At 39.7% G+C, this 12201-nt stretch overlaps 2 protein-coding genes across 8 annotated transcripts in view; one reads left to right on the top strand and one right to left on the bottom strand.

Moving 5' to 3' along the window:
* The window catches only part of KMT2E (lysine methyltransferase 2E), a 92794-nt gene extending 86608 nt beyond the window's left edge, over positions 1-6186 (top strand). For 5 of the 7 annotated variants that reach the window (XM_006034041.3, XM_006034043.3, XM_006034042.3 and 2 more), the window contains 4 exons: positions 1342-1430; positions 1531-1650; positions 1788-1879; positions 3914-6186. In XM_006034041.3, coding sequence (XP_006034103.1) covers positions 1342-1430; positions 1531-1650; positions 1788-1879; positions 3914-5428 — 1816 coding nt within the window. In that variant the 3' untranslated portion in view covers positions 5429-6186. Of the gene's footprint in view, positions 1-1341; positions 1431-1530; positions 1651-1787; positions 1880-3913 lie in introns of those variants that run through there. The other 2 variants (XM_006034044.3, XR_003096329.1) reach the window with 2 other exon arrangements.
* A 3195-nt stretch (positions 6187-9381) lies between these two features.
* The window catches only part of SRPK2 (SRSF protein kinase 2), a 168908-nt gene continuing 166088 nt past the window's right edge, over positions 9382-12201 (bottom strand). The window contains exon 17 of the mRNA XM_025216006.1: positions 9382-10149. Coding sequence (XP_025071791.1) covers positions 9965-10149 — 185 coding nt within the window. The 3' untranslated portion in view covers positions 9382-9964. The remainder of the gene's footprint in view (positions 10150-12201) is intronic.

Genomic DNA, 12201 nt, shown 5'->3' with positions numbered 1-12201 from the left:
GAGCACTGTGATAAATGTCATTAGTTTTTTAAATGGGGTGTTGTTAAATTCAAAAAGATTATGGAGGGGTGCCTGGAGTTCAAAATAGGCATGATGGTAAAATGGATTAAAAAGTTGATATGCATCAGTTCCCAAATCTGCCATGTAGCCAAGAAAGTAATTTTCCTGCCTGTTGCTTAATAACATTTTTTTCCTCCCTTTTATAAAATGGGCACGATACTGCCCTCCTTTCAGAAAATGTTTTGAGATCTAAGATGGAAAGTGCTATAATGAGGCCTTTGCGGTAGAAGGGCAGGTATAATATAGCAGTACAAGGAGGCCCGTGTAGAACCCAGAATTTTTTGGAAAAGTCCATGTGCAGAGGTAGAGGAGCCCTGAGCCTCGTCTGTCATGGTTTAATGGTGCCTGCCTGGCATTTTTCCAGGAGTATGCTGAGGGCTAATTAACATGTCCTGTGTGGTTACCATGTTTTCACTTGAGCACAGCTGTATGGGTAACATGCTGTAATGTTGCTTAGCACCAGTGCTGAGGTAGGCTGCATATGGTAATCATTTGCATAACTCCTCTGCACATTAGTAAATTCCCACCTTACTTGCATGCAGCCTTATGAGTGTGCAAGCAGCAGTTTGGCAGATGTAATTGCCACATGCAATTTGGTAACAGCTGAAGTTGCCTAATGCCTGCACTTCAGTACATTAGCTTTACTTTCAGGACAGATCACTTGAGGCAACGGTCCCTCTACCATGGGCTTCTGCGTTGCTAGCACAGGTAGAGGCGAACTGGCTTTTAGCAACAGTGGGAAACTTTGAAGTGTTCAATTGTGGTAGTGGAAGTCCTGTAGGTAGATCTTTCAGCTTGGAAGCTAAGTGAGGTGCATCCAGTCAGCAGATGTTCATACTGTCCCTGCTGACCAAGAGGACTCTCCAGCTCAGCTTTACAAAACTTGGAAAAGTTTGCCCAAGTTCAAATATTAAAAAAGTAGTTTTTAAAATACCCCATATTTTGCTATTGTCTCTGCTTCACAAATGCTTAGTCTGAGACAAAAGTTAAGGTTTATGTTTACAGAAATGTCCACTAATTTTGCCGCTGGCATAAATTTAGCACCCAGAGCATACTTTCCTTTTCTACAGATGTGTGTGCACATATTCATATGCTCTTCAGATGAAAATGTTGCAGAAACTGAACTGATTGAGTAGTAAACAAAACGTACCAAAAGCATCTGCATAAGATAGTTTGCATACCAAAGAGCTGCTTTCTAACACTGTGTATCTAAACGCAGCCTGTGTAGAATGGCCCTCTTAGATTAAAACTGTTGTTGTTTCTTCCTTTTAAAAAAAAAAGGACCGCTTCAACATCAGTGGAACAAGTGAGGGAACGAAGTTATCAGAGAGCTTTACTTCTCAGCGATCATAGGAAGGATAAGGACAGTGGTAAGTTGACTCATTATCATAGAAAGTGGATTCATCTAACAAATCCATACAGGAGTTCTTAGCCATTCTAATACTATGTTTGGGTCTGCTTCGTCTGTAGGGGGAGAATCACCTTGTAGCCCATGCTCACCGTCTCATGCTCAGTCTCCACCTTCATCTCACTCAAATATCATTCCCCAGTTGCAACTTAAGGTCCCTCCTTTCACTGAACTTATGGAAGGTCAGTAAGCAGATGACCTCATATGACGCTTTCAGTATTGACTAGTATCGTAGACCAACTTAAAGTAGTTCTGTAGACTTGAATTTTAAATTGCTTAGTAGTTTGCAAAAGCCTTTTAAATGCATACTTTTTTGTAGAGCCCGATCCTGAAAATCCAGAGCCTGCAACTGAATGTCCATCTCCAGATACTTCGCAAAAGACTTGCAAGAGTCCTTCAAAACTGAGCAAGGTAATGCTTAGTGTGCGAGTAGATGTACACGTATACTTGTAAATAAAGTACACACACAAGTATATTTTGAATTTGTTTTTTAAAAATAATGCTAATACATAGCTGACTAGATTGGTACTATGCAGTTTTAGGAATATTGACCTTGGTAACTGAAGTGCTTTGGGTAATCATCAAGAGTTTTTTCCCTTGTAGGTAGTATGCATCCATGTTGCACAGAGAGAATAATAATACTAGGCAAGTCGTCAACTACATGCAGACATTAGATAGTTGACATTTTCTTTGGCATTCCAAAGTGGAAAAAGTATTACCTGTTTTCTTTTGTGAAAAAACTTCTCTATTACAATTGACTTGCAAACACTAAGAAGCAGGAGTGAAGTAGCTAGAACTTTAGTGGAAGTGGCACTTGCTTTCTGTTATCAGGTTTGTTGAAATAAATTAATTCATTTTCTCTCCTCCCCCCAGTTTCTCTGGAGCATGAACAGATAAAACCTACTGAACTATAAATCAGTGTAATTGATGTCCAGTTATTTCTCAAATCTACTAAAATTTAAATGTAGCAACCACATTCACTATAAGCACAGTGGGTTAATGCTCAGATGCTTCAGAGTTTTCTGCACATTTAGAATTACTAAACTCCTGCTCTGCTTGGGTGTGGCAGAAGCACAACTGAGCCTTAGCATATTTTCGGAGGGGCAACTTTGCCTCTGCTAGCGAATGGTTAGATATCAACAAGTGACTTCAGTGCATCTACAACTTGTATCTTTTCCAAAAACTTCCTTTTAAAAAGTACCTTTCTGTTTGATAATTTAATAAATGGATAGACACACAGATTTGTTTGTTACATGCTTTAAAAATGAACACATTAACAAATGATTTAATTGTATAACATATCCATGTGTTGTTTTTGCTGTGTATGGCTGAGAAATCTGTTTAGTGGACTCGGCATCACCACAGTTTGCTGGTTGTACGCTGAAGAATTCTTTGACAGCCAGTAGTAATGGGACTTAAGTACTTCTTACCTTAAGGGGAATTTTTTCTTGCCATGTTCAGGGGCTTGTAGTTGAGGCACTGATGTGAAAAGTATAGAGCAGGGTTTCTCAACTGGTCGGATGTGAAGGTCCTTTAGGTGGGACTTCTGGTTTCAATGTTACACACTTTGATCGGCCACTGGCACCCCCCACCCCTCTTTTGTAATCCTATAACACTTTATGAGCTGAAAATCTGGCCTGCTATCTCTTCCTCCAACCCCTCTCTTCTTTTGGGGGGTTTTGCTCCCTGGTGTTTGGATACTAAGATAAGGTTCAAACCCAGTTGTAGTAATAAAGTTGCAAATATAAAGGTGTTAAATCTTTGCTCTTTGACTGGCTTCTGGGGGACCCCCTCCCACTTGTTGACCTGTGGAATCAAGATTTTTTTGACCTTAGGTAGGTGGGGACATAAGGTGCAGAAGGTTGAGAACTGCTGGTATAGAGGCTACCTGCACTATATTAAATGGAGGAATTCTGGTTGTCATGGTCAGTCTATTTACATGATTCCACAATTCCTCAATTGTGATGAGGAACTTGAATTGTTTTATATTTGTAAATAATTGCATGTGACTTGGTAGTGCAGGGATTTTATAAATAGCCTACATTGCAAGCTTTTCCAGGTAGGGACCATCTTTCTTTTATTAATTCTTTAAAATGTCCATCAGCCATTGAAAGCTGTAGAATAATAAACAACAATGCCTTCTGTTAAAATGTAGTAGTAAGTGATATCTCTGCTTAAACGTAGGCTTGCTACTGTCTCTGAGTTTTATATAAATGAGAATATAAAACCCATGCTCGTGCCACAGAAAGGAAAAAAAATCTTTGATTTTTACAACCCTGTTACTTACAAATAACTTCCAGCACTGCTATTTTCTGGGGGGGGGAACAATGTGTGGGCTACAGTTCTTAAAAGAAGCAAACAGAATTATTTTAATACATACAGCTGTCTTCAAGTGTGTCTTTGTATAGGAGTTGCAGTGATTTGTTTTTTTTCCTCTTCATCCAGCCTTCTTCACCAAATTCTGGAGTTTCAACTCAGTCACTTGGGAAAACCCCCACAAAGCCAGATCCCCACTGGGAAGCTGCTGCTAATGCACCCGAGGCTGAGAACCTGAATCATCCAAAACCTGAGCTGCAACAGAAACAGCTGACAAATAACGTCCAAGCACTTTCAAAAAATCACCCGTCGCAGTCACATTTGCGCAGTTCGAGTGAGCAACTTTCACATTCACAGAAGCTGCCTTCTGCACCTTTAAAGCTGCATTGTCCCCCTTCACCTCATGTAGAAAATCCTCCCAAGTCATCTACTCCCCACACACCTGTACAGCATGGGTATCTGTCACCAAAGCCTCATTCTCAGCAGTTGGGATCTCCATACAGACCTCATCATCCCCAGTCACCTCAAGTTGGAGCACCTCAGAGAGAGACCCACAGAAGTTTTTATCCAGCCACACAGAACCTGCAGCCTAGTAATCAGCAGCAGGCTAGTGGACCGATATTTACTCAGACATCTTCAGGACAATCTTCAGCTTCTTATAGCCAGTTTAATCAACAAAATCTGAACAACAGTGCACCACCTCCACCCCCACCTCCACCTCCTTCTTCTACTTATTATCAAAACCAGCAGCCCTCTGGAAACTTTCAGAATTATAATCAGCTAAAGGGTAACATGCCCCAACAAACTGTGTTTTCATCTGGGCCAAATCAAGCACTTCCTGGTGCTGCAGGCCAGCAAGCAGTTCCGGGACACCATGTAACTGCAGGGCACTTTTTGCCATCTCAGAACCCCAGTATTCACCATCAGGCTTCAGCATCTGCTGCTCCGCCACCACCGCCACCACCGCCTGCACCTGGACCTCATCTTGTACAGCAGCAAAGTTCCCATCAGCAGCATTCTGTAGCACACGTTGTAGGGCCAGTTCATGCAGTGGCGGTAACTCCTGGGTCGCACATTCATTCTCAAGCTGCTGGTCACCATTTGCCGCCTCCACCTCCACCGCCAGGTCCGTTACCCCACCATCAGCCTCCTCATCCCACAACAGGACACCAAGGGTTGCAAGCACAACACCAGCATGTAGTGAATTCAGCTCCTCCTCCACCCCCACCCCCACCCTCCAACGTTTTAGGCTCTGGGCACCACCCAGCATCAGCACAAGGGTTACATCACACCTCTCATCAAGGACCCCCGCATTTTCCTTCAAATGCTCATTCAAGTGTATCTTCCTATTCATCACAAGCCCCACATCATACAACCCTGGGACCTGGACCTCAACATCAGCCTGCTGGAACAGGACCCCACTGTCCGCTACCAGGTCAAGGTCCTCATATCCAGCCTCAAGGACCAAACAGTATTCCAACGCCTACTGCTTCAGGGTTCTGTCCTCATCCTGGCTCTGTTACCCTTCCCCACGGAGTGCAAGGACCTCAGCAGGCATCTCCAGTGCCTGGACAAATTCCAATTCACAGAGCACAGGTGCCACCGACTTTTCAAAACAATTACCATGGTTCAGGATGGCATTAAAACAAACCCCTTCATTCTAAACATTTTTAAAATGTTCTGTAAGATAAACTGTGTATATTTCATATGTACCTGTTCAAGGTACTTTTTAAAGCTTGTACATGATACTTTGTATAAAAGCAAACACCAGTGCTCTTTCATTGTATTCTTTCCATTTTTTGCTTTTTAAAATTCCTGAAAATGTGCTGTTAAGCCAGTATTAGGTATTTCTTTTTATTTTGTAAGTGAACATTCCAGCTGTTTTTTCTGGCAGTAGATTTGATGCTGCATAATCTTTAAATTTTATTGTTGCAGTTAAATTCATTTAGTGAATGTTTTCTATATTACTTTTTATACATATGTAATTAAATAAGTACACAGCTAAGTGATGGCACTAACAGGTTTTTCATTTTCTTCTGTCAACAGTTTTGTGTGCAAATAGATAGAAAACAATGCAATACAGACTTTTATAGTTTGGTGTGGACATGGCTTTTTGTTTCATCAGTTATTTGCAGAAAATGTAATTTAATGTATAGACTGTTTCTAATGTCTGACAAGTGCTGTAAATACTGTATTTCTTTTGCGTGTAAAATTGCTTAAGGCTTCTTTCATTTGATATAGTATTGTACATAATGACAGGTCTCTTTTGCAAAAAATGTGTGATCTTTGTGGAAGTAGTACAGTATATGATCTTTAATTTTTTTAATATACTGTCACATTGCAGCACTGGTTGGGCATTTTAATTCATGTTAATAAATCACAACTATGTCAGTTTTAATACAGTTGTCCTGAGGTGGTGGTATATTTAAGGGTAAAAAATTCACAGTAAATCTGTGTGCAAATATTTAGTAACTGTCAAAACTGTGTTACAGCTGCAAGTTGTGGCTCTAGTTTTGGGCCTTTAAAAATGTTGCCAATTTGTGGACATTTCACTCTCCCTGCATGAAGAAACTGACCAGTTGCAATTTTTTTTGCATCTTCCACCTCAGATTCCTGCACTATATTTGAAGGTGTCCATGAGGGTTATTATCTTGTCTTTTTCCTTCTAATCTTAAGGGATACACTACAGTGATGAGAGAAACTACTAGAAATACTGCAGTGTAGTGTCTGTCTACTGAAACGTGTCACTTTATACAAAGCTAAATCCATCCAGTTTGTATTGTATATGAATATTCATACACTGGTGCAGTTATCAACTAAATCTATACCAAACATGTTTCTAATATTTGTTACTTTGCTTTTGATGACTGACCACTGTAATATCTACACACACATTAGTACATTTGATCTAAGGCTACAAGAGGCTGAGGGGGGATAAAGGTTTAAAAAAAAAAAAATCCTCTTCCTGCAATATGCATTACTTAAGTGGGGTTTTGTTAAATTTGTTTTAGAAACTTTAAAATGAGCTCAGATGTGTAGAACACAGTACTTTAAAATCCATGTCCACTTGTTTATGAGGGTTACATATTATTACCAGAAAAAGATGGGTATGTTTTTGTAACTAAAATAGAATATGAAGTGTGGAATGAACCATACAGCTAGACAATGTAGATTTTTTTTTTATACAGTAAGTTCAGTGTTTTGTTTTTATTGTATAAGCAGCATAATATCACTCAGTGGCAGCAAAGATGTTATTGCCATGTGTGCCAATGTTTTATGCTGTAGGACCCAAAGGCAGGATTCTTACTTTGTTTTTTAAATGGGAGCCTGGTGGGAGGACAAAGTGTTTCATGTCACTGTTTTTAACTTGGGGCTGTGACAGTTCCTCTCTCTCCCCCATGTTGTTTAACTCTATATTTCCAAGGAATTGAAGACTTTTTACTGATTAAAAAAAAACCTGGTTTAGCCAACTGAAATACTTTAGCAGGTGATATTTTGTCATAAAATAACTACTGATCCAAGGTGCTGGATTGACAAGAAAATTAGAAATTGATCTCCCTGCTCATCTGGGAACATTCTCATACATGCGTTTTCTGGGGCTAGAGGTTAAACTGATGTTTTAGTTGCAAAAATATCAGCATCTAGGTGAGCTGACCAAACCTCTGAATAAATAACAGCTTTCAGTCAAGACCGCTAGCCAGGGCCCAGCTCTGAAAAAGTGACTGACATATCCCAAGACATGCATCCTAATATTCACAGTATACTACACCTTTAGCATGATGTTTAGAGCCAGATGAAACACTCCTCCCACCCCTCCATCTGAGGTAGGTCAGGTGTCCATCACCTAGCTTCAGAGCAAACATCTTCATTGTGCAAGTGGCAAAGTCTTTATGTCCTTTTAAAGTGAACAGCTAGAGCTTTTGAAAAATGGAAGAGTAGGAGCTTAAATAAGTCTGAGAGAGCACTAAGTCACTTTCACTGACTGAATGTAGTACCACAGGATTTTTTTTGAGAGGTATAATATTACAAAGAGTTGCAATGTATTAATACTTAATTTGGTGCATTTTAAATGGTGGGCTTTGTTGATTCTTACATTTTTCTTTCCCTCCTGTACTCAAAATATAAGTGTTCACTTGAGGAGCAGCTACAAATCAATAGGTAACTCCACTTGTGAAGCTGAAAATTATTTTACCTCCATCTTCTCTGGCTTCTAGTGCAGCATTTGTCCTCACCACATCAGTGTCATCCTTGCTGTTCTAAAAAGATGTTCCAGCATGAAGTGGCTGAAGAGCGGATGAACACCGGCTGTCTGATCTGAAACCCAATTGTTGGCATTGCTGTGGCTGAGTTTCTTCTAAATAGTAGCATTTGGTATTGCACTCTAAGAGGTTTTTAACAATTTTCACTTTAAATATACTGGAGGGAGACACATAAGGAAAGGGGAAAGGAATGTTTGTTTAATTTGAGCAAGCCCTGGGGAATGCCACTTCCCAAGTCTGACATGTCTAAACAAGTGGTGAGCTAAGTGTGAGACATACTGTTTCCACTGTTGTACAGTGTGCTGTCAATGACAGTAGGTAAAATGTTAACAAAATACTATAAGCTTACAAATGAATTGTCAACTGCCATTTTAGCATGTTTCTTTTAATTTGTGCTAGCTATAATGAGAAATGTGACTGCAGCGCACAGTTGGATTTATCTCTACCAAACATTCCAATGACCAGCACAATGTCTGAAAAAACAAAACACTTTAATTAGACAACTGCAAGCACCTCAAACAATTCGTTATTGTTACAACACAGGGCTACCTTCTCACAATCTAGTTATTGCAAAGGCATGTGAATAAATTTCAAATGGACAAAGTCAAGAAAAAGTGGCACCATAATTAACATGTAAAACCAGAAATAAACTTACATTCATCCCACTGACTTCTAAAAGAGGCCAAAATACATCTCCATATTTTACATTCTAAAATCTGTATTGCCTATGAGTCTTGAGTCTAGTTAGCCTTTTTCTAGGAAACATTTAAAAGTTTTGCGTGCAATTTACAAAGGGAAATCTTATTTCTATATATGTTAATTCATGGGAAAAAGTTAAGCTAGTGCAATTTGTTTTAGAAAACATGTAAAGCTATGAATGGAATGAGCATGATCTCTCCGTACCGTCAGATAATTGTGCTGACTGCACTGTACCAAAACTGCTTTTGTATCTACTCTGACTCCAAGCGCACATTTTTGTAAAAGATCAGTAACTCTACACAGAGAATGTTTCCCATGCTCACTTTTAATCTCTTAGTATAGTACAACTTACAGTGCTTAAAAAAAGGCAACACCATCTGGTACCATATCTTCACTATCACATTAAAAGGGAAATTGCTATTTTCTCTTTTAAAAGCACTTAAAATAGGCAAAAGTTCTAAAAGGGAGTGCTAAATGATAATGCATACTTTAGTAGAAAGAAGTCTAGCCTTCCTTTAAAGTGCCATTTGGGGAATGAAATCTTGTAAACCAGAGCCACTTTGTGTAAAATCCAATGAATGGGAACTGCTGCAGATGGAAAGTTTACACAACTCTTTAAAGCAGTTAGAAGTTCACTACATGCAATTTGTATGCTACAAAGCTCTCTAAAACTTAGTAGCTTTACTCTGAAATTGAATCCCCATCCCATATTTAAATGGAAATAAACATTTACAGGGTGCATTTACATATACTATAATACAAGAATGATGTCGCTTTGCCAGAAGATAAAATTGTACAATTCCTTGCCATTTCTCAGTACTGATTTCATAATTTCTTAAGCTTGTAAATTATATAATACTCATCAGCTAAAATATTTTTCATAAATAGTTACAAAACCTGGCAAAACACATTGGGGGGGGAAAAAGTATTTTTTGTTCAAAAAATTGACATTTGAATGCCACACAACACAAGAAACAATGCTTAAAGACACGGTAAGTGTTTTCTGAAGAAAGTGGGTCAGTAAACTACTAGCTGGAGACAAAAAGACTACCCTTCCCCAAGAACACAGTGCACAAAAAGCAAAATGTCAAACAGTACCTCAAAGCAAAATAAAGGTCTGAGGATGAAGCCAGCTCATTTGTGATCCTGTTTTGTGATAGTCCCCATTTAGGTTTGATGCAATGGAAAGTGGTTGCTGGCTTAGCGCTATAGTTTGAGGCTGCTAAGAATTCAACCATGGATGCCTAAGGCATTCTCCAGCTGAAGCTCGTTTTTCTGGGACCATTTCTAACATGGGGATCAAGAAATCTGTAAATTGTGCAGCATCTTCATGAGGCCATCCATACTTCTCCACAAGTACATCAAACAGGCTCCAAGGTTTCAGCTTGGTAATGTGCCGGAGTTCTCCTGCATGGAAAAATGAATTATGTCAGAAACAGCCAATTATCAATTTTATTTCTGCTTATGTTATTTAGTCACTTCCATTCATCATATCCAGAACACTGTAGCACAGAATATTTACCAAAGCAGGTTTGTGTAACTGTTACTGCAGTCCTCCCTTAGAAATAAACCCAGCAAACGTTTTAGGTCATTATCAAAAATGAAAAACTTCTTAAAGCACATGTTCTGAAGGCATGGTTCCTCTTGAATTGGTTGCACTAGCCTGGCAATCCACATAAATGTGTCCTTCGTACAATTATTTTCAGATCTCAACTCTAACCAATCTTTACATAATAGATTAATTTTGAAAAGAACTAGCCTCTGAAAGATAGATGAATAAAATGTGAATGCTAGTGGGATCCACTCAGGACAAAGAAATGCAAACTGCAGTGTGGTGAAATGATAAGTCTTCGTATCAAATACTACTTTAGCCTTGACTGTGGCACAGCCTATTGTTAGCTGACCATATGCAAAGAAAACCTGAGTCAAGATTAAAGATAAGCCAAGGGATGTTTCCTGGTGAGACGTGCTGCCATCACCACTACCCTGACACAAGTTTTCACCGTAGTGCTGAAAAAGACTGCAGAAGAAACAAGTAACATGTTCCCATTGCTGTCGCTTTCCCCACAGGGCCCGTGAATGCCCGGCCCCACTACCTGCCAAAGCCTAGAGATTCCAGACTCAGGATCCACCAGACTTGTCTGGCACATACTTGATTACAAATGTGGTCCTCCAAACAACATACCTCTTCCCGTCTGCCTTCCTGAGATGCCATGTCCATCTCTGACACAGATGCATCACACCAGTGTCTAAAAGGTGTGAAGTCTCTGGGTAAGGGTCCTGGCTTTTCCCAAGATCTCACCACAGAGGCTAAATTAATATTGTTGATATATTCTGAATGTTTTATTTGTTGCAAAGTAGAGCCTGAACTTGAATTTCCAAGTCGGGGTTAGCATGTTCTGAGGAAAGTATAACACCCCCTTGGGGAGGGATGGCTAAATAGATCCTTACAACATTTAGGGGTAAGTCACGGAGGGGGGGGGTTTACAAAAATTCTTCTCGGTTTCTTAAAATATTTAACAAGTGATGAAATAAAAGCAAAGGTAGTGTAGGCCCCAAAACTAAATGAATACTTTGTCTCAGTTTTTGAAGTAGACTTGGGGGGCAAGGGCAGGATGGACAAGGGGAATGAAGGTATGACAGTGTAAATTGCCACAGCTGAGGTGGCAACAAAACTCCAATTCAGTTTACTCAAACGAAACCACAAGTCCAGTGCAAGTATTCTTAACAAACATACCAAGTTGCGGATGTACCCTAAGATGGAAAAGAGCAAGCACACAGCTATATTTAAGAAAGGGGAGCTGGGGGGGGGGGAATTATATGGGCACCTACAGGCCCCTCAGTCTGCCCTCAATAGTACAAATTTTGAAGGTAAGAATAAATGCATGTCAGTAAACAGAAAGTGAGATGAAATGCAATTCCAGTTTTACCAAAGAGAGAACGTGCCAGGGTAACCTGATCTCTCATTCTGTAGATGGGAAATGAGGTAGACATCATCTGTCAGGACTTCAATAAAGCAACTAGCACAAAGTGATTAGCAAATATAGGCTAATACCCAAGTTAATTCAGGTATTGTACACAGAACTGGATGTCCTTGAGGACTGGAGTAAAAGAAATGGGATGAAATTCAATACTACAAAGTCTAATAAGGTCATGCACTTAGGGATTATTAACAAGGAACTTCTGCAAACTGGGAGCTCATCACATGGAAACAGGTGAGGAGAAGCTATCAGCATGACCATTATAAGCTATCAATGTGATACATTCAAGTTAACGCTGCAGTGATGAGAACCATTTACGTCAGGAAAATGTTGGCACAAGCACAAATAGTATAAATTGGCCATGAATAAACTTAGGCTGGAACTCAGACAGGGTTTCTAAATATCAAAGCAATGAGGGTCTGGATAGTCCCCCACATAAGAGTAGAGGAGCAGAAATCTCTACTGCTTTTAAGATGGC

This window comes from Alligator sinensis, unplaced genomic scaffold (assembly GCF_000455745.1).
Source record: "Alligator sinensis unplaced genomic scaffold, ASM45574v1 scaffold100_2, whole genome shotgun sequence".
NCBI lineage: Eukaryota > Metazoa > Chordata > Crocodylia > Alligatoridae > Alligator > Alligator sinensis.
Note: the sequence above shows the minus strand (reverse complement) of the source record. Positions and strands in the feature narration are given on the sequence as shown.